The 23352-nt window shown below is 37.0% G+C and overlaps 1 protein-coding gene across 1 annotated transcript; it reads right to left on the reverse strand.

Annotated features, from left to right (window-relative positions):
- Positions 1 to 12717: 12717 nt before the first annotated feature.
- LOC122099891 (tRNA-specific adenosine deaminase 2-like) lies at positions 12718 to 13317 on the reverse strand. Its single transcript, XM_042670388.1, has one exon. It carries the CDS (start codon positions 13288 to 13290, stop codon positions 12790 to 12792), a length of 501 nt encoding a protein of 166 aa, XP_042526322.1. The 5' UTR covers positions 13291 to 13317; the 3' UTR covers positions 12718 to 12789.
- Between the last annotated feature and the right edge of the window lie 10035 nt (positions 13318 to 23352).

The raw sequence follows: 23352 nt of genomic DNA on the forward strand, positions 1-23352 counted from the left end.
ATTTGGTTCTCTATATTTTAAGCAATTTGCAAAAAGAATTGGCAAAATAAAATTTACATTTGCAGCAGACTTGACACATAAATTTTTGTATATTGAAAGAAACACAAGCTATAACAATATGTCAATGCTATCCTCTTATTTATTTCTAAACGTTTATGATTTTTGTCTCTTAATATTAAAACTTCAAATTTGTTTTAATCTTTATCAAGTTGTGCAAAGGGGTTTCGCTTCATCATGTCAGTGTTTAATAGAGTATATGTGCATTTCAATGTACAATACATCTGGAACATTGAAATCTTTCCACTTTTCTTCCTTCCCTTACCCCAACACCACCTATCCCTTCAAGTATCCTACTTATATTCTCACATATGTACATTGAGTGATATGACTGTATTAGTCCACCATTTCCATTAGGACAGAAGTGCCCTACTCCCTTTAAGCCCAGATCTCCCTTTTAAGACTTGTTTCAACTTCATGGTATTTTGTTAAATTTCTCTGCTTTTGGCATTTGGCTTTGGGCTAACCACATTCTCTCTTCCATGTTTAACCTACATAAATGAGGTTATTTCTCCACATTTCTAATCTCTGAATGGCTGAGATAGGTCTCCTTTACTATGCATCTGTCTTTTTTATCATAATTTGTGATATTAACTCAAAACTGCTTTGCCTTTTGTCAGCAATTGGGCTGTTATAAGAGAATACTTCAAAGTAAGTGGCTTAAAAACAACAGAATTTTATTACCCATATGCTAGAAGCTTAAGCATTGATTATAAAAATGCTTGTTCAAAGTAATTCCTTGTCTTTTGGGGGTCCACTTTCTGGTTCTTCACAATCTATTTGCTGGACATTCATATGGCAGAGTAGTTATATTGGACTTCTTTTATCAGGATCATTATTGCAATGCCATCTCTGAAAGGTTGATTCAAATGTCACCAGCCGGGGGAATAGAATTTCCACATGTGCATATGAAAGGAGTTGCAACGTCCAATACACTTTGCAATTTTTTCTTTAACTCAGTGTAGTGTATCCTTTGGATATTATTTCATAGAAATAATAACTTAAGGACAAGTTTATATCATGTGACTTATGTGAATGATCCTTCATGCAATGGGAATAATTAGAGTGATGGCAAAGTGAAGTATGATTGTTCAGTGGCTCTTGAATCACATCATAGGTAATCATGTAAACGTGGTACAGCCTATCTACGGCCCTTCTGATGTATTTGAACAAGCTCTGATGAGTTAATCGCTTTCAGAAATATTCGATTGAGCCAACAAATACAGATCTCCTTTGATTTAAATCATGGCTTGCTTGTAGGACTCAAACAGACACCAAAATCAGAGGATGCTAAATTCTCTGATAAAATATATAATAAAATTTTTATAATTAATATAGCATGAAGACTGTAATATTAATAGCAATATAAATACTTGTATTCATATTATATAATATATTGACATCCTTTGGTTTAATCAGTTTTTAGAATATTTATAACTAAGTGTAAATGGTATGCAAATAGTTATTTGATGATGTATAGAAAATGAGAAAAAGATTTGCATACATATTACTACAGATGCAAACATATTCACCTGGTTATATATGATCCTTCATTTGTTGGTTTCATTCATGCATAGAGAACATACAAAGAAGTGAAAATTGCAAACTTGAACTTACTAAAGGATTAATTACATGAAGTTTATGTTGGGCTAAATAGATTTTATAAATTAAATTGTTTGTCCCTTCCTTTCTCCCACCCTTCCTTCCTTTGTTCCTTCATTCCCTCCTTCCTTCCTTCCTTCCTATTTTCCATCCTTCCTTTCTTCTGTCCTTCCTCCTTCCTTCCCTACATCCCTACCTCTCTCTCTTTCTCTCTTTCCTTCTTCTTTCCTTTCTTGCCTTTTTCTTCTTTCTTTCTTTTTTCCTTTCTCTCTTTCTATTATTCTTCCAATCTTCTTTTCTTTCTTTTACTCAGAATATTTTTTATGTTTATAGAAAAATATGAACTGCTGTACTCTAAGGTGTTATGAGTAATTATAAATATTAACTAGATTGATATTAATTTTAATAACCTATATTATATCTTAAGACATATTGTACTAAAAACAACTTCACAAATGTTGCAAGATATGTAACAAATATTACTGTTCCTGATATTGTTTATTTCTTCAAACTAAAATAAGCATTTAGACATATATTGTGTGTGTGTTTGTGTGTTGTTCCTGTGATTTTAACTCAAGACCTGTCCCCTAGTTGTTTTTATTTCCCTCAAGGATATTGCTCTATCATTTGAGCCACAATTCTATTTCTGGCTTTGTGTGTGTGTCTGTGTGTGTGTGCAGGTGTGTGTGGGTGTTGTGATGTGTGTGTGATTAATTGAGATGTGTCTCACAAACTTTCTTGACAAGGCTGGCTTTGAACTCCAGCCTCCTGAGTAGCAAGGATTACAAGCTTAGACACCCATATGTATCACAGATTTCATATATCCAAGAATACAATAAATTTCATATTATTTGAATGCTAGAGGATCAATTTAACAAATAACATAGATATTTATTTAGTTATTAAACCTGAACCTGTACTGTGAAAAAGTTTCAAATTTTTTGAAAAAATATGCACTCAAAGATTTAAATGACAGAATCTTTGGACAAATTGAAATACTCTATTATTCAATAGCAAAAAAGGGATCATTAATCAAATTTCTCATGTAAGCTAAAGGCAATAGGCTCTATCAGGCTGAATGAAGCAATTTTTCATTAAATTAAATATTATCTAATGTGGTCACATGATTTTCTCTTCTTTTTAACCTAAAAGTTTTTGACACAAAAATGTAGCTTCATACATTTTTTGATTATTTAAAAATCTTAGTTACTGGTCATATATTTCTGATATTTGATTACCTAGTCCTTTTACAGAAACAGTGAATTTCATTTATTTTATGTCAACAGTTATTTTTACAAATTGAATCAATCTCAGTATAAGATAACTAAAGCAAGATATTCCATCACTTATCCAATTATTCCTATAGACTTGAATATAAGTTATTTTTGAATGGTAAGAAATTCATATTATACCTACACTCTATAGAATAATTAAGATAAATGATTATTTTTCCTTCAACTTGAAGGAAAGAACCTCATTATAAATAATAAATACTTGAATGGAAATGCTATAAAATTATGAAAAATTCATGTCATTATGAGTTAGATGAAATAGTCATTTTTGAAGATCACAACATGAAAACTCTTGAAGCTTCTGCATCTGCTAAATAAAATGTATTTGCATTCAAAATATTTCATTCATCTCTCCAGTAATGGTATAACCAAATCACTGCTATGCCAAATAGCATCTCTGATATTTAGGAACAGAAGTTATCACAACTCTATAGAAAGATCTACCCACTACACTAGAAATTAAATCTGAAATCATAAAGGATTGTGATTAATAATTAGCTTTCACTACATTGCCATAAAGAGGTGAACCCTTTCAAGTGGGCACAGTTGAAGAGATTAGGTCACTCAGAACTTGAAATCAAAGAGGATGTTAAGATCAACGTCTTTTCTTCCTCTTCCTACTTTTACTTCTCCTTCTCCTTTTCCTTCTCCCTCTCCCTCTTCCTCTCATCCTTTTTCTCCCTTTCCCACTCCCATTCCTCCTCTTCTTTACTTCCTGGCTTCCATGAATACAAAAAGGCCATCACATGTTCCTGAGCAATGAGGATAAGAAATGTAAATTGAAATGTATAAAATCAGAAGCCAAGATAAAACTTTCCTCCTTTTAATTAATTTTATGAAGTATTTGTCATATTGATAGGAGTCTGACACAGCATGCTCTCATTATTATAAGGGATAATAAATCGACCGAAATTGTCCTAATGAAATGAATGAATTAATATTATATTTGGAGAACCCTACATGAAAATATCAGATACACTTCAATAAGAGGCAAAAAATATGTTCAGATGAATATGGCGGAGGAGAAGCTGGAGGCTAAACAATTTCTGGCATACAAAGCAGTTTTAGTGATCAAGTGAACAGTCCTAGGCTAGAGAACCACACCAAATGTTCCATCAGAGTACAGAGAGTGGCCAGAGAGGGAAAATCAAAGCAAGGAGACAAATCTGAGCACTTGCTGGTAGCCGCAACTGTGGTGGCTGCGGCAGCAGCAGCGGTGGCCATAGCCTCCATACCTATAGCACAGAGAGACTTGGGAAAAGATGCCAGATGTGGCAGGCAAGCAGATTTTACTCAACACCAGTAAGAACTGAGGAGGAGCAGATATCTTCATCCGGCAGATCGCAGGCCAGACACAGCCCAGGACCAAAGACTCTGGAGTGGGTAGAAGCCTGACATCCTCACTCTAAGGGAGCAGAGGAGGGAAGGCCACCCCTCCCTGACACCACCATCAGAGATCTCCATCTTTGATATTAAAAAAGGACCATTTGAACAGCTATCTCCAACTCAGGCCTTGGAAGAAAACAAGAGTCATTTAGGAGGTCACAGGAACCTGACTTGAACTGCCTGGCTCAGTTCCCCCCAAAGGAAAGTCAACCAGCCCAGGCAAGGAAGCCTCACCATTGGAGGAGTGACTTTCTTCTCTTGGTAAACTGAGCCAGAGGCTGCCCCTCCATACAGCAGCATAGACAATCAATTGAAATTCAGTAATCAAAAACCTGAGAATGTCCCCAGGATGGGCTCTGTGAGTGTCCCAGGAGTTATTCCCTCAGGGAAAAGCTACTGTTTGCTGAAAGACCTCAACTTTACCCAGAACCTAGCCTAAAAACAGCATCTCCAAACTAGAGGAAACAGCCATCTCCCTCTTTCATGATACTCAAAGCAGATCTCCCTCCCACTGAAGTAGAATGGGAGGAGGATCACAAAATCCTGGGTAATGCAGAGCATTTTACTGCCTGCTCAAACTCACTTAAGAAACTAATCAACCCACAGAAAAAACAAACACCACAAGCAGACCAGAGACTCCACCAAGAGATTGGTTATGGACACGGGGGAGATGCAGGATCTTCCAATTCTACCCCCTTCCCCACCCCCCTCAAAAAAATCAAAGAACTCTTCTTTGTACCTTTTCTTAATTTTTAATTTTTTTCAAAAATTGTTTTCTATTAATCTTTTCTTCCTTTCATAATTTTTATTATCGATGTGTGTGTGTGTGTGTGTGTGTGTGTGTGTGTGTGTGTGTGTGTGTGTGTGTGTTTTATCTCTTCTGATCTTTTGGTCCTTTTTATTTTTGTCTTTTCAATTTTTTCTCTTTCTTTTTGGTGAGAATTAATTGCTGTTCTGATCATCCTCAGATATTTACCCATCGTCGATTATTAGACCTTATCCCCCATTGTGTACACACTTCATGCAGCAATTTATTACTCAATTCACAATCTCTTAGGATTAAATTATTTTAAATTATTTTATTTTTATTTTTTGTGAACATACTGTAAAGAGGGGTTAAAATTACATGGACAAGATAATGAGTACATTTCTTATCAAGCATTGCAGACTCCTCCTTTGTTTACCCTTCACATCCCTTCCCAGCCTCCCCCATCCCCCCACCCAATCTTCCCCCCCCACCCCCCGCCCACACAAAAATTGTAAAGTTCGTTTTCGACATGACAACTTGTACTTCTCATTGTTGCAACCGGTCCACCTGTATCCTTAAATGACTTGTTTTTCCCCATCTCCTCCACAAATTATACATTCATCAAATATAGTGAAAGCAGGGGTTATATTGTGGGGGAGGGACATACAAAGAAACAAAGAAATAATCTTATAAATGTGTTAGAAACAAATGCATGAAAGAAAAAAAATTTAAATACATATCTAAGGGTTCATTTTCCTAACATTATATTATCTGACCTTTTCTGCTTGACTCATAGATATACTAGATATTGCAAATGAGGGAAACCATGGGACCTATGTGTCTTTGGGCTTGGCTTACTTCACTTAATATAATTTTTTTCAAGCCTTTCCATTTCCTAACAAATGGGGCAATGTCATTCTTTCTGATGGAGGCATAGAATTCCATTGTGTATATATACCACATTTTCTTGATCCATTCATCTACTGACGGGCTTCTGGGTTGGTTCCATATCTTAGCTATGGTAAATAATTCTGCAATAAACATAGTTGTGCTGGTAGCTTTAGTGTAGTCTTGTTTGTAAACATTTGGGTAAATGCCCCAAAGTGGGATTGCTGGGTCTTAGGGGAGCTCTATGTGAAGTCTTTTGAGAAACCTCCATACTGCTTTTCAAAGTGGTTGAAAAGGTTTACACTCGCACCAACAATGAAGTAAGGTTCCCTTCTGTCCACATCCCCTCCAGCATCTGTTGTTTTTAGAGTTCTTGATTTTTGCCATTCTAACTGGAGTGAGGTGGTATCTCAATGTTGTTTTGATTTGTGGCTAGGGAGGTTGAGCATGTCTTCATGTGTCTATTGGCCATCCTTCTTTCTTCTTCAGAGAAGTTTCTCTTTAAGTCTTTAGCCCACTTATTTATTGGGCAGTTGTTTCTTTGAGGATTTGTTGTTGGGGGATTTAATTTTTTGAGTTCCTAGTATATTTTAGATATGAGACCCTTGTCCGTTGTATGGCTAGTGAAGATCTTCTCCCAATCTGTGGGCTTTCTATTGATCTTGCCAGTTATGTACTTTGCCATGCAGATGCTCTGGAACTTCATGAAATCCCATTTGTCCAACCTTTCTTTGATTTGTTGTTTTTCCTGGTCTCTATTAAGAAAATTTCGGCCTGCTCCAAGGAGACCTATCGTTTCTCCTATTCCATCCTGTAATGTTTACAGAGTGTCTGATTGACTCCGAGGTCTTTGAACATTTGGAGTTGATTCTGGTGCAGGGTGATATATAAGGATCTAGCTTCAGTTTTCTACAAGTAGTTAACCAATTTCACCAGCACCATTTACTGAAGAGGCTGTCTTTCTTCCATTCTATTATTTTAGCTCCCTTATCGAAGATTAGATGGCTACAGGTCTGTAGGTTCATTTCTGAGTTTTCAATTCTATTCCATTGTTCCTGAGGTCTGTTCTTATGCCAGTAGCAAGCTGTTTTGATTACTATGGCTTTATAGTAGAGTTTGAAATTTGGTATTGATATTCCTCCAGCAGTGTTCTTTCCGTTGAGGAGCGTTTTTGCTATTCAGGGTCTTTTATTGTTCCATATGAATTTTTGAATTGCCTCTTCTATTTCCTTGAGGAATGAGGTTGGAATTTTGATAGATATCACATTGAATTTGGAGAGAGCCTTGGGAAGTATTGCCATTTTCACGATGTTAATCTTTCCAATCCAGGAGCATGGGAGGTTTTGCCATTTTCAAAGTTCTGTGTTGATTTCCTTTTTCAAGATTTTTAAGTTTTCATCATAGAGGTCCTTCACTTCTTTGGGTAAGTTAATTCCTAGGTATTTTATTTTTTGTGGGGCTATTATAAATGGAGTTCCTTTCCTAATTTCAACCACACTTTTCTCATTGTTGGTATACAAAAAAAACATTGATTTTGGGGGGTTAATTTTATACCCTGCTACTTTGCCAAAGTTTTGAATCAGCTTGAGTAATTTAGGAGTGGATTATATGGGATTCTTTAAATACAAGATCATGTCATCTGCGAAGAGGGAGAGTTTTATTTCTTCTTTCCCTATTTGGATCCCCTTTATGTTCGCATCTTGTCTTATTGCTGTAGCTAGGCATTCTAATACTAGATTGAAGAGAAGTGGAGAGAGTGGACATCCTTGTCTTGTTCTTGAGTTAAGAGGAAATGGCTTTAGTTTTTCACCATTAATTATAATGGTGGCTGTAGGTTTGTCATAAACAGCCTTTATTGTATTGAGGAATGTTCCATGGATTCCTAATTTTTCCAGAACCTTCATCATAAAGGGGTGTTGCATCTTGTCGAATGCTTTTACTTCATATATTGAAATAACCATGTGGTTCTTATTCTTGCTCCTGTTGATGTGATGAATAATATTAATTGATTTGCATATATTGCACCAGTTTGCACCCTGAAATGAATCCTGTTTGATCGTGTTGTATGATTTTTTGGGTGAATTGTTGAAGTAGATTGGCCAAAATTTTGTTGAGAAGTTTTGCATCAATGTTCATCAAAGAAATGGGTCTATAGTTCTCTTTCTTTGATGAGTCCCTGCCTGATTTTGGGATGAGGGTTATGATGGCTTCATAGAATGTTTTCGGTAGGGAACTTTCTCTTTCAATTTCATTGAAGAGTTGGAGGAGTATTGGTGTGAGCTCTGCTTTGAAGGCCTTGTAAAATTCCGCTGTAAAACCATCTGGTCTTGGACTTTCTTAGCTGGGAGATCTCTTATTGCTCTTTGTATTTCAATGCTTGATATGGGCCTGTTAAGATGGTTTAACTCATCTTGGTTTAGTTTTGGCATGTCAATATTTGCTAGGATAAGGTGCATTTCTGCCAAGTTCTCAAACTTATTAGCATAAAGTTTTGAGAAGTATTCCCTTATAATGTTCTGAATCTTGGTTGTTTCTTAAGGTGATGTTTCCATTCTCATCTCTGAGTTTATTTACTTGGGTGTGATCTCTTCTTTTTCTCCTGAGATTTGCTAAGAGTCTGTCAATTTTTTTTAATTTTCTTGAAGAACCATCTCTTTGTTTTGTTGATTGTTTCTGTAGTTGTTTTGGATTCTAATTCATTTAATTCTGATTTAATTTTAATTATTTCTCTCTGTCTATTGTATTGGGCCTTATCTTGCTGCTCTTTTTCAAGGAGGTTTAGATGTGTCATTAAATTGTTGGTTTCAGATCTCTCCTATTTGTTGATATAGGAGCTTAGAGCTATAAACTTGCCTCTGAGTACTGCCTTGGCTGTGTCCCAGAGGAGCTGGTAATTTGTGTGCTCATTTTTGTTGAATAGCATGAACATTTGAATTCCCTTTCTAATCTCAATGACCCACTAGTGATTCAGCAGTGTGTTGTTCAGTCTCCATGTGTTACCACACTTTCTTTGGTGGCTTTTGGTGTTGAGTTCTAATTTTATTCCCTTGTGGTCTGAGAGAATGCAAGATATAACTTCAATGTTTCTGAATTTAGACAATTTTGCTTTGTGGCCTAAAATGTGGTCTGTTTTAGAAAATGTTCCATGTGCTACTGAGAAAAACGTGTATTCTGATGCTGCTGGGTGAAATGTTCGATAGATGCCTGTAAAATCTAGTTGATCTATGCAGCTGTTTAAATCTGCGGTTTCTCTGTTGAGTTTTTGCCGAGTTGATCTATCTAGTGGGGAGAGTGGTGTGTTAAAATCTCCAACAATTAATGTCTTTGCATCTATGTGGGATTTGAGGGAAAGTAGTGTTTCTTGGATAAATTTGAGTGCTCCATTGTTTGGCGAATAGATATTTAGAATTGTATTCTCCTGAAGGAGAGATCCGTTAATTAGTATGTAGCGACCTTCTTTATCTCTTCTCACGAATTTTAATTTGAAGTCAAATTCATCTGATATTAGGATTGCAACTCCCTCCTGTTTATGGGGGCCGTTTGCATGGTAGATATTGCTCCAGCCTTTAACATTGAAAATGTGTTTGTTTTTATGGGCAGGAGATGTGACTCCTGAAGGCAGCAGATAGAAGGATCTTGTTTTTTCATCCAATTAGACAGTCTGTGTCTCTTAATTGGAGAGTTAAGTCCGTTAATGTTAAGAGATAGGACTGAGAGGTAATTGGGATTTCCTGCCATGTTATCCACCTTCTTGGGGGCTGCAAAAAATGGGTCGCATCTGTGGCGGCTGCTGGCAAGAGCTCAGATCTCTCTATTTGCCTTGATTTTCCTTAGCTGGCCTAACTCTCTGTCCTGTGATGGCACACTTGGTGTGATTCTCTGGCTTAGCACTGTTCACTGGAACTCTAAAACTGCTTTCTATGGGAGAGCTTGTTTAGCCTCCAGCTTCTCCTCTGCCATCTTCCCCGCCACCTCCTTGGCTTAACTTGTTCAATAGCAGCATTTTTCTTTATACCTATATAATTTTCAAGTAACAAATTTTGAGAATTTTTAGTTTTCAGTTTTTCGTATCTCCTCTCTATCCCTCCCTTTCTCTCATCCTATCCTTTTCTTCTCTCAAGATCATCTATAAACTTACATAATTTTTAAGTGTTTCATTTTTTAAATTTAAATTTTTGTTTTTTCCATTTTTTCTTGTTTTTTTTTTTTAATTGTGAGAATGCATACAGAGGAGTTAAAATTACATGGGCAAGGTAACGAATACCTTTCTTATCAAGAATTGTTGCCTCCTCTTTGTTTCCCCTTCTATCCCTTGCCATACTCCACCATCCTCCTACCCGAACTTCCCCCCACCACCCACCAACGTTGTAAAGTTCTTTTGTTGACATAATGACTTGTACATCTCTTTGTTGCAATGGGTCCACCTGTATCCCTAGTTAAATGATTTTTTTCCCCTTCCCCTCCACAAATCATACCAACATCAAATACAGTGAAAGCACGGGTTATACCGTAGGGAAGGGACATACAAAGAAACATAGAAATCATCTTATAAATATGATAGAAACAATTGCATGAAAGGAAAAAAAAACTTGAATACTTATATTGGGGTTCATTCCCCTAACGTTAATTTATCTGATCTTTTCTGCTTGACTCAGACATATACTAGTTGTTGCAAATAAGGGAGACCATGGGACCTATTTTACTTTGGGCCTGGCTTACTTCACTTAATATAATTTTTTCCAAGTCTTTCCCTTTCTGAACAAATGGGGCAATGTCCTTCTTTCTGATGGAGGCACAGAATTCCATTGTGTATATATACCACATTTTCTTTATCCATTTATCTACTGAGAGACATCTGGGTTGGTTCCCTATTTTAGCTATGGTAAATAATGCTGCAATAAACATAGTCGTGCTGGTAGCTATAGTGTAGTCTTGGGGTTTTATTGTGGTCTTGTGTTTTTCGTGTCTCCTTTCTATCCCTCCCTTCTTCCCTCCCTTCTTCTCATCCTATCCTTTTCTTCTCTCAATATCATCTATAAACTTACATAATTTTTAAGTATTTATCTTTTTTTTTTCATGGCACTAACATTTAATGAGAAGACAAATTTTAGAGTAGATAAAATTGAAGGTGCATGCATCATTGTTGTAGATTTGAAACGATGCATATCCTTCCTCATAAAATGTCTCAAATGCCGTTAAAAACACCACACGCAAAACCAAGCAATTATAAGTCCTTCGAAGCATGTAACTGTGATTAGCTGCTATTCTCAGCAATATAAAAATACTTCCACCACAATTTCATTCCAGTCTGTAAAGTAATTCAAAACAAACAAGTTGGAGACATCGCTCAAATGGCAGAAGCAACAAATACAGATGCTTTGTATCAAGGAAATGAATCCACTGAAGAAATGAACCCATCTGAGGAGCCTGGCACTAGGCTTCTGGTGGAACGCTGAGGCCCCCTTTTGGGAAGAGACGTATACTGCACCTGGGGTAGCTCTGCCAAATGTCAGGACACTTCTTGCACCCAGTAACACTGAAAGTTTTGTTGTGGATATTCTTTCCTGTGCAGTTTCAAATTTTAGGTATTAAATTTAACAGTTATAACCTGGATTTTCAAATGAGGAACAGCTGATTTCGGATTAAATGTATCATGCTACTTAATTTTGCAACTGGCATTCACACCAGTGGGCATTCTTCTTCACCTTGTTCCTTTTTAATTTCGCTGTAACTTTTTGCTTTGACAGTGTCTTGTTGAACTCCCTCTGCCTTCCAAGTGATGGGGTTACAGATGTGTATCACTATGCCCAACTGCTGTTGGAACTCTTCACCCTCCAATATATACTTGTGAGAATATAATCTTGCTGAGGCAGAAGACCCTGTTTTGGTTCAGGGAACCAAAGAACTGTCTTATTTATGTTATTGTCCTTTAATGCTTTGCCCCTTAAAAACAGAAATATCTTAAGATTCTATTATAGCAACATGGTACAATTTTTAAATGACCCTTAGGCACTTGTTTAAAAACATTTTTTCTATGTATTTAATAAAATCAATAGATTTCACAATCACATGTATACAGTGTATACAAATAATATACAATGTAGAAAAAAGGGAGACTTGCCCAGCACTGGTGGCTAACACCTGTAATCTTAGCGACTAAAAAATGCTGAGATCTGAGGGTCACAGTTTGAAGCCAGGCTGGGGGGAAAAGTCCGTGAGACTCATCTGCAATTAACCAACATAAAGCTAGGACTGGAGGTGTGACTCCAGTTTGAGCAAAAAAGCCAGAGTGTATCAACATGTTGAGTTCAAGCCCTAAAGCCAACACACACACAAACACACTCACACTCACGCAGCCAATACACTGGGAGACCACAACAGCTATAAAGAATGAAAATCCAACTCCACCTCCAAAAAGCCAGTTGTAAAGGACACACGTGACCATGGCTTTCTATTCCAAATGAGTGCAGGTGATATGGGTGTGGATGGACACTGAAATCCCAGCCTGCACTCAGCTGGAATGGATTGAAGCTGTGGCTTAAAGACATGTACTGTTTGCTAATTCCTAAAACCTCAAACTTTAGTTTTCCCCCCCTTCATAAAAATGTTCTTTCAGCTGTGGAGAAGCTAATAGTTGTTTACAATTGTCAGCCTTTTAAAAAGCACTAATTTGTTCCCTTAAGAGTGCAAACGTTATTCTCCGTCTTCCCGGAGAATAACAAACAACACATAATATATGCTCCCTCCATGCCAGCAGCTTTTCAGGCTGGGGATTCCATCCAGGTCACCATGGGGCTTTCGTCTTTCATTACAAGTTCAGGATTTCTGAAATTCCTTCTTCCGAACTTTTGATTTTGGTGCATTAGGATTTTCTTGCTTGTAGAAGGCCTTTAACAGTTCCACAGCTTCCTCAGCCCGATATCCAGGGATGCGCTGAAACGGTTTTCCCGTATTTGGTAAGTCAGCAGAGGCAACATTTAGAATGGGGCCACAGCCACCAAATCGTTCATTCTGACAGCCGTAGACGACCAGAGGGATTTTCATCAGGCCGAGAGCAGCTGCACACATAATGCAGGGTTCCACAGTGACATACAACACGGTATGTTCAAACACAGCAGAAGGACTCTGGCCATTTCGTTGACACCAATCTAGGACTTGATCAATGGCCACCATTTCTGCATGTCGAGTAGCATTTTTGGTTTGATTCACTTCATTTCTTCCCTTCCCCACGATTTCATTGTTGTAGACCATAAGACAGCCAACAGGGACTTCGGTATTTTCAAGGGCGTCTTTGGCCATGCGCATCGCTTCCTCCATCCACCGTGCCGTCTCCAGGGCCAAAGACACGGCGGTTGAGACGCCCGGGGCTGGCATGGACGCGGCCAACGCCTCCGCCTCCATCCAGCCGGGTTAACGCACAGCTCTGACCAGCGGGCCTTCCGGGCCGGGAACCAAGTATTTATCTTTTTAAATTTAAATTTTTGTTTTTCTATATTTTCTGGGTTTTTTTTTTCTTAATGTCTCTCCTATCATTCTGTCCAATCCATTTCCCTCTCTGAGATTAGGCCTTGGTTAAATTCACTCTCATCTTACCTCGCCACCACCCTATAATTCTATTTTCCCCCACATTTCTCCCTACATCTAATAATTTCTGGTTTGCCAATTTTTTTCTTTGCTATTCTTAGCCCATTAATCCATAGTTGTTTGATGTTGAATAGATTGTATCTGTTGAACTAGATTGTGTCTATAGCCTTTTGACTATGCAACTACCAAACTTTGGTTGATGCTTGCCTTAAAATTATGTTCTAGCACAAAATTAGTGTTACTTTCATACCAAATGAGCAGAAGAAGCCAGAAAAACAGAAGAAAAATGGCAAGCCCAGGTATCTGGACTCCCACTCATGATAAACAGTTGACAGAATAGTTAGTGAATAATCCAGAGGACAGTTCCCAAAAATCTGTACAAACAATACTGGTAAAAATGGTGAATGAAAAGATTGAAAACCTGCAAAGGACTCAGTGTGAGCATGATAGGGAGAGAGAGAGGCAAACCAAAGATTAATACTGGAATCTCGTGAGAGTGCAGAAGCTACTCAAAGATTGGTACAGGAAATGCGTGAGCAGATTAAGAACAGTCAAAGAGCAATACAGGAATTGCATAAGCAGGCTGACAACAATCAAAGAGAAACACAGCAATGAGGAGGAGGATAACAGAAAAAGAGAAACACAGGTATTGTGTAAGCAGGTTGAGAACAGTCAAAGAGAACTTCAGGAATTGCATGAACATGAGGAAGCTAATCAAAGAGTAATACAGCAATTGTGAGAGCAGAATGAGAATACACAAAGATCAAGAGAGACATTAATGGAATCCATAAAGAGACAGCTGAAAGAATTCAGGAAGACCACAAATGGAATCCTGAATAGAGCCTGGCAGAGGGAATGAGCAACAAAGGAAACCATAAACAATCAACTAAGTCATTTGAGAATAAATACTGAACACCAAATTAAGGAAGTATAGAAGTTCATAAAAGATCTAAAAGAAAGCTCTAACAAAGAATTTGAAGCCATTAAAGCCGACCAACTAGAAGGAAAAGAAATTAAAAACAAAGTAGAAAGTCATGACAGTAGGTTAAACCATGCAGAACATAGAATCTTGGAGATTAAAGACAGCCTTGATATTATAGAGAAATAACATACTACTATCCAAGACAAATCCAAGGAATATGGGATAGATCTATTGAACATTTGGAAGACACCATCAGTAGGTCTAATATGAGGATAATGTTTGTAAAGGAGCACCTAGAAACAGAAGTTAATGGTCGAGAACATTTGTTTTACAGGATCCTAGCAGAGAACTTCCCAAACATGCAAAAAGTTAGGATTATTCAGATAGAAGAAGCTTTTAGAACCCAAAATATACCAGACCAGAACAGGACAGGGCAATGTCGCATTATAATCTGCACAGTATCAATTCAGACAAAGGAAAAGATCCATAAAACTGTCAAGTAGAAAAGATCAATCACCTATAAGAGGAAATCAATTAGAGTCCCCTCAGATTTGTCAGCAGAGAGAATTAAAGCAAGAAGAGCCTGGAATGATGTATGCCATGCCCTAAAGACAAACAACTATCAATCAAGAAAACTCTACCCAGCTACACTCTCCTTCATAATCAAAGGTCAAAGAAAAACCTTCCATACCAAAGACAATCTGAAACAATATATCTCCCAAGAAGTAGCCCTACAAAAGCTACTTAAACATATCCTACAAATAGAAAACCAACAAGATCACAATAAAGGCCAAGAAACAGCACCCAAACTGAGAATCCAAGAACCATAGGAAGAACCCAGTTGCCGCAGCCCCCAGAAGGTGGATAACATGGCAGGAACTCCCAAACACCTCTCAGTCCTAACTCTCAACATTAATGGACTTAACTCTCCAATTAAGCCACGTTAAAAGGCTAGTTGGATTAAAAAGCAAGATCCTTTTATCTGCTGCCTTCAGGAGTCACACCTTTCCCATGAAAACAAACACATTTTGAAAGTGAAAGGCTGTAACAAATCTACCAAGCAAATAGCCCCCATAAACAAGTGAGAGCTTCTATCCTAATATCAGATAAAATATACTTCAAATTAAAATTAGTGAAAAGAGATAAAGAATGTCATTTTATACTAATTAAGGGATTTCCCATTCAGGAGGATATTACAAATCTAAATATTTATTCTCCAAACAAAAGACCACCCAGATTTATCCAAGAAACACTACTTTCCCTCAAAGCTCACATAGATCCAAAGACATTAATTGTAGGGGACTTTAACACACCACTATCCACACTAGATAGATTAACTCGGCAAAAACTCAACAGCGAAACTGCAGATCTAAACACCTGCATGGATCAATTAAATTTAACAGATATCTACCAAATATTTCACGCAGTAGCATCAGATACATGTTTTCCTCATCAGCTCACAGAAAATTTTACAAAATATACACCATTTGAGGTCACAAATCAAACTTGTCCAAATTCAGAAACATTATAGTTTTAAATTGCCTTCTCTCAGACCACAAGGGAATAAAATTAGAACTCAACACCAAAATGCACCAAAAAGTCCTGTGACAAATAGAGGCTGAACAACACACTGTTGAAACACCAGTGGGTCATGGAAGAGCATAGAAAGGAAATTCAAATATTCATGATATTCACCAAAAATGAGGGGCTGGGAAGGTGGCTCAGTGGTAGAGCGCTTGCCTTGCATGCGTGAGGCCCTGGGTTCGATTCCCCAGCACCACATAAGCAAAAAGAAAAAAAAGCCAGGAGTGGGGATATGGCTCAAGTGGTAGATCGCTAGCCTTGAGCTGAAGAGCTGAGGGACAGCGCCCAGACCCAGAGTTCAGGCCCCACGACCGGACACAAAAAAAGCCAAAAAAACAAAAAATAAAAATGAACACACAAATTACTTGCTCCTCTTGGACACGGCAAAGGCAGTATTCAGAGTATTTTATAGCTCTTAATTACTAAATCAATAAATTGGAGAGATCTGGAACCAACAATTTAGTGAGATATCTGAACCTCCTTGAAAAAGAGCAACAAGATAAATCCCAATTCAGTAGATGGAAAGAAATAATTAAAATTACATCAGAAATAAACGAATTAGAATCCAAAATAAAAACATAGAAAGAATCAACAAAACAAGAGTTTGTTCTCCAAAAAATTAACAAAATTTATAGATTCTTAGCAAATCTTATCAAAAAAACAAGAGAACACACCCAAATAAATAAACTCAGAGATGAGAATGGAAACAGCATCCCAGAAAAAACCAAGATTCCGAAGATTAAAAGGAATACTTCTCAAACCTTTATGCTAATAAGTTTGAGAACTTGGCAGAAATAGATCTTTTCCTAGCAATTATTGACATGCCAAACATCAACCAAGATGAGTTAAACCATTTTAACTGGCCCATATTAAGCATTGAAATAGAAACAGCAATGAGACCTCCCATCTCAGAAAAGCCCAGGACCAGATGGATTTACAGCGGAATTCTACATGGCCTTCAAAGCAGAGCTCACATCAACATTCCTCCAACTCTTCAATGAAATTGTAAGAGAAAGTTCACTACAAAAATCATTCTTTGAAGCCATCATAGCCCTCATCCAAAAACCAGGCAGGGACTCATCATAGAAAGAGAACTATGGACTCATTTCTTTGATGACCATTGATGCAAAACTTCTCAACAAAATTTTGAGCAGTTGACATCAAAAATTCATCCAAAATATCATACACCACGATCAAACAGGATTCATTTCAGGGATGCAAATATTGATCAATATACACAAGTCAATTAATATAACTCATTACATCAACAAATGGCAAGGATAACCACATAGTTATTTCAATAGATGCAGAATAAGCATTTGACAAATCCAACAAATCCTTTATGATGAAGGTTCTGGAAAAATTAGGAATCCAGGGAACATTCCTCAATACAATAAAGGCTGTATATGACAAACCTACAGCCAGCATTATAATTAATGGTGAAAAACTAAAGCCATTTCCTCTTAACTCAGGAACATTACAAGGATGTCCACTCACTACACTTCTCTTAAATTTAGTATTAGAATGTCTATCTACAACAATAAGACATGATGCAAACATAAAAGGGAGAGGCTGGAAAGGTGGCTTTGTGGTACAGTGATTGCCTAACATTCTTGCGGCCCTGTATTTGATTCCTCAGCACCACATAGGCAAAAAGAAAAAAGCTAGCAGTGTCACAATGGCTCAAGTGGTAGAGGGCTAGCCTTGAGCTGAAGAGCTGAGGGACAGTTCCCAGGCCCATTGTTCAGGCCGTATGACTGGACCCCCCCAAAAAAAAACATAAAAGAGATCCAAATAGGGAAAGATGAAGTAAAATTCTCCCTGTTTGCAGACCACATGATTTTCTATTTAAAGAATCCCATGACTCCACTCCCAAATTACTGAAGCTGATTCAAAACTGTTGCAAAGCAGCAGGATATAAAATTAACCCTCAATAATCAATGGCTTTTCTGTATGACCACAATGAGGAAAGCATTGGTGAAATCATGAAGGCAACTCCATTCATAATAGCGCCACCAAAAATACATTATCTAGGAATTAACCGAAGAAGTGAAGTACCTCTATTATGAAAATTTAAAAACCTGAAAAAGGAAATCAAAACAGAACTTAGAAAGTGGATAAACCTCCCATGCTTCTGGACTGGATGGATCACAATCGTGAAAATGGCAATACATCCCAAGGTGATCTACAAATTCTATGCAATACTAATCAATATTCCAACCTCATTTTTCAAGGAAATAGAAGAGGCAATCCAAAAATTCATATGAAACAGTAAAAGACAACAAATAGCGAAAATGATCCTTAGCAGAAAGAACAGTGCTGGAGTAATATCAATACCAAAATTCTAACTCAACTACAATGCAATAGTAATCAAAACAGCTTGGGACTGGCAAATGAAAAGACCTCAGGACCAATGGAATAGAATTTAAAACCCAGAAATGAACACACAGATCTATAGCCCCCTAATGTTCGATAAGGGAGTTAAAAAAAATAGAATGGAAGAAAGACAACCTTTTCAGTAAATGGCGCTGGCAAAATTGGTTAATCACTTGTAGTAAACTAAAGCTAGATCCTTATATATCACCTTGCACCAGAATCAACTCCAAATGGATCAAAGACCACAGAGTCAAAGCAGACAGCCTGAAAACATTACCGGGTAGAATAGGAGATACCCTAAGTCTCCTTGGCACAGGCCGAAAAATTTTCTTAATAGAGACCCAGAAACACAACAAATTAAAGAAAGGTTGGACAAATGGGATTGTGCTACGCCTACTCCAGTGTAGTCTGCTTAGCATGGGAAACCATCTTTCAGACCTGAGAAAGGGGCTTCAGAGACCTATCTCTGAGTATTGGGACTTCACCAAAGTCTACCTCAGAGAATGGGGCTTTACAGAGACTTATCTCCGAGTTTTGGGACTTCACTGAAGTCTACCTCGGAGAATAGGGCTTCTAAGAGGCCGACTCCTGGAAAGGCTGGCAAACCCCTGGAAAAGATGTGTTTCTGCCTTTCTTTTCCTCATAAGAGTGCCTATTAATCTTTTACTGCTTCTACTGCTCTTTGTACTTACTCATTGTCAACGTTCCTTTATTCAAAGCTCTCTATTAAGAGTGTTGATGACTCCAATATCTTATGAGTCTCTTAAAAAATATGACTAACTCACCAGAGTTAAGTGCTACCCTGAAACCCCTCTTATGGAGGCTAGTAGACAAGTTATAAGTAATTATAAAAGTATTGGGGGTTTCACGAAGTCACTTCAGCAGAAGGAATTGTTTGTAAGGGACTTACAAGAAGCTGTAGGCTCAGCTAGAGCAGAAAGAATGTATGGCAATTGCTGAGATAACTATTTAGGAGAAAGAATTTCCTGCTACTCTCTTTTATTTACTAAGAGACTTGCTAGATCTAGGTCTCCTTTGAGGATTACTATTAAAGAAGAAACAGGAAAGATCTTATGGGAAAGTTAAGGCCTCTATAAAGATAGGTAATGGTTAATTGGTGACAAACATTGTAATCGTTGTATTTCTTAGAGATAAGCCAGAAACAAGTGCCTATCAGGTGACCAGCTGGTGACCACCCAAAAATGAAGCCATGCAGCAAGATTGTGTAGCCTTTTGCCCTTTCTCATGGAGACTTTTGCTATAAAAGTTTGTTACCCTCTGCATTAAATCACACTCAGCATCCACTCCTATTGTGTGTGAGTTGTCTGTTTGCCATCTCCCCATCCTATACCAGGTTCCTCCCCTAGGTGTCCTCTGTCGTCCCGACAGAGCCCGGTCCGCGGCAGGATTGCATGAAATTGCACAGCTTCTGCATGGCAAAGGACATAGCTAGGAACATCAATAGAAAGCCCATGGATTGGGAGATGATCTTCACTAGCCATACAACGGACAAAATATACCTGGAACTCAAAAGAATTAAATCCCCCAAAAACAAATCCTCAAAGAAACAACTGCCCAATAAATAATGAACTAAGGTCTTAAAGAGAAACTTCTCTGAAGAGGAAAGAAGGATGGCCAATAGACACATGACGAAACGTTCAACCTCCCTAGCCATAAAAGAAATGCAAATCAAAACAACATTGAAATACCACCTCATCTGAGTTAGAATGGTTATAATCATGAATTCTAATAACAACAGATGCTCGAGGGGATGTGGACAGTAGGGAACCTTACTGCATTGTTGGTGGGAGTATAAACTTGTTCAACCACTTTGGAAAGCAGTATGGAGTTTTCTCAAATGACTCCACATATAACTCCCCTATGTCCCAGCAATCCCACTTTTGGGCATTTACCCAAATGATCACAAACAAAGGTATCAGCACAATTATGTTTATTGCAGCATTATTTACCAAAGCTAAGATACGGAACCAACCCATATGCCCCTCAGTATATGAATGGATGAAGAAAATATCGTATATATACACAATGGAATTTTATGCCTCTATCAGAAAGAATGACATTGCCCCATTTGTTAGGAAATGGAAAGACTTGGAAAAAGTTATATTAAGTGAAGTAAGCCAAGCCCAAAGAAAGATAGGTCTCATGGTTTCCCTTATTTGCAATAACTAATGTACTTCTGAGACAAGCAGAAACGGTCAGATAAATTGATGTTACACAAAATGAAACCCAAAATAAGGATTTAAATGTTTTTTTTTCTTTCTTGCAATTGTTTCTAACATATGTATAAGATGATTCCTTTGTTGCTTTGTATGTCCTACCCTCAGGATACAACCCCTGCTTTCACTGTATTTGATGTTGTTTTAATTTGTGATGTGGAGAGAAAAAATAGATTGTTTAAATATGGATACAGGTGGACCCATTGCAACAATGAGATGACAAGACTTTATGTAGAAAAACGAAATGTACAACTTGGCTGGGGGGGAATATGGGAAGGGATGGGAAGGAGAAACAAGAGGAGGCAACAATGTTTGATAAGAAATTTACTCATTCCCTTGTCCTTGTAATTGTAACCAATCTGTAAGGTATTTTCACAATTGAGATAAAAAAGAGGCCAAAAATCACCTCTACGGTTTTCTATGAAAATACAGCATAATACAATCTGTTCCTCAAGGAAATTAAACAGTAACTGGCAATATTGTCAATTTCATAAATGATATAAGAAGACTGAAGAACAAATTTCAAATCAAACTGGGTGATATAAAATTTACTTTGCCCCTGTAAACAACCTTTCAATTCTATCTATATCTTGTTCCCAAAATGGTTCATATTTTATTCTAATCATATTTTTAATTAACTTTAATTAGTTGAATGGGATTTGCTATTTGATAAAGCAGTTTATGAATAGTGTTTAGTGAGGTTTTTTTTTTCTTTTTCTCTCCTGAGGTTTGATCTCTTATTCTGGGTGCTCTCCCTGAGCTCTTTTGGATGAATGCTTGAACTCGACCACTTGAGGCACAGCAGCACTTTCATAATTTTCTGAGATTTAATTGGAGATAACACTTTCACAGACTTTCCTGCCAGGGCCGGCTTCAAACCTCAATCCTCAGCCTCCTGTGCATCTAGGACAAAAGGTGTGAGCTGCTAGTGCCCAGCTTAATACAATGCATTTTTTTATTTTGGGCTAGTTCTGGGACTTGAACTCAGGGCCTTGACAATGTCCTTGAGCTTCTTTTCCTCATGCTAGCACTCTATTACTTGTGTCATAGTGCCAATTCCAGCTTTTTTTGTTTATGTAGTACTGAAGAATCAAATAAAGGGCTTCATACATACAAGACAAACAGTCTACCACTAAGCCACATTTCATGGCTAATACAATGCACCTTGAGGTCCATTATTCCTTATCCATCTCAATCCTTTCTCATCCCTAAATTTACATAAACTTGCAATGTCATATATAGTCACTCAGAGGATATGCCACTGATCATATTTTCTTGATAGTCTTATTCACCAACATACTAAACTTATCCATTACAGAATTCTGTGATTTTAAATTCTTAATTATCACTTAGATTCACCCAATACTATTCTAAAATTTTTCCTAAGGTTAATGCAAATGTAATCTGTAATTCTTCGATAAAGTACATTCATAGAATGTCAAAGAGTTGGAATATGAACGTCACCTTCCGTTCTAGAATATTTTATTATCACTGCCCTCTCAAAATACTCCAATATTTATTAGTAGTCACTTCCTGTCATCATTTCAACCTACCATCCACGTGACTAACCATTACTTCATAGTCTACCACTACAGATGTGCCAATATAAAAAAGCTCATATAATTAGAAAAAGTAGTCTATCCATTTCTCCCATGCAATATTAGTGTTTCCCAAGTAAGTAAGTCCATGTAAATTTTTCTCATTGATAGAGCATATTGTTTTGTATGCATATGTATAATTGTATAACGTCCTCAATGCGCATTTCAATATTTTATTATATGTTATTGTAAAAGGTTTTGTACATGTGTCTCATTGGACATAAGTTGAAATATATTTTGTATATAAAATTATGATTGAAAATGCTGGACCATAGTGGCAACTCTATATGTAATATCTTAATGATTGCCAATATGTTTATCAAACTGTTTATATCACTTTAAGTGTGAAGCACCAAGGTATAAGGATTCCAATTTCTACATACTGGTTGTGCAGGGCTATCTTATTGTTGCTTGTATTTCCACTAATCACTACATGTATGCAATGTCTAGGTATGATATGATCTTTCCATATGTTCTTTGGTTGTTGTTATATTATTACAGAGATATGTATTTGGATTTTTTGATAACTTATTCAGGAAGGTTAGTTTTTAATTGGCATTAATATTTATAAATTTATTACATTTTCTAAAAACAGCTGACCAGCACTCTCTGATTCATTGACAAATGACTATAAACTGGAATATATTTCTCTTTCCAATATTAAAGGTGTTAGTGTAAAATTGTTACGTTTGTAGAGGAAAGAGTGCAGAACTCAATGGGTCTGTAAGGCACCTGATTAAGTCCATATAATTACTTTCAGGGAATATTAATAAGGAGTAAAACCAAACATTTGTGGAATTACAGTCTCTTTAATAAATGGTGATAGGTTAGACAATATTGGGAAGAATAAAAAATGAACATTGACTTAAACGTAACAATTTATTCAAATATTAACTTCAAGCAGGATTAATACATGGCATATAAAACAAAAAGAGTCAGGTAAATGTAAAGCAAAGGAAGATGTCTTGACAATTTTGGAGATGAAGCATTCTTAACTTAGGCATTAAACTTATGGGAAAGCAAAACTTGATATAGTAGAACTCAATGAAAGTGTAAAAAATTTGTCTGTGAAAGCTCA

Source organism: Dipodomys spectabilis, unplaced genomic scaffold, assembly GCF_019054845.1.
Source record: "Dipodomys spectabilis isolate Male_0828 unplaced genomic scaffold, ASM1905484v1 ptg000545l, whole genome shotgun sequence".
In the NCBI taxonomy this organism is placed as follows: Eukaryota; Metazoa; Chordata; class Mammalia; order Rodentia; family Heteromyidae; genus Dipodomys; species Dipodomys spectabilis.

Bases quoted from the DNA above. Each gene is read 5' to 3' on its own strand.
- LOC122099891 (XM_042670388.1), bottom strand. From the start codon at position 13,290: ATGGAGGAAGCGATGCGCATGGCCAAAGACGCCCTTGAAAATACCGAA.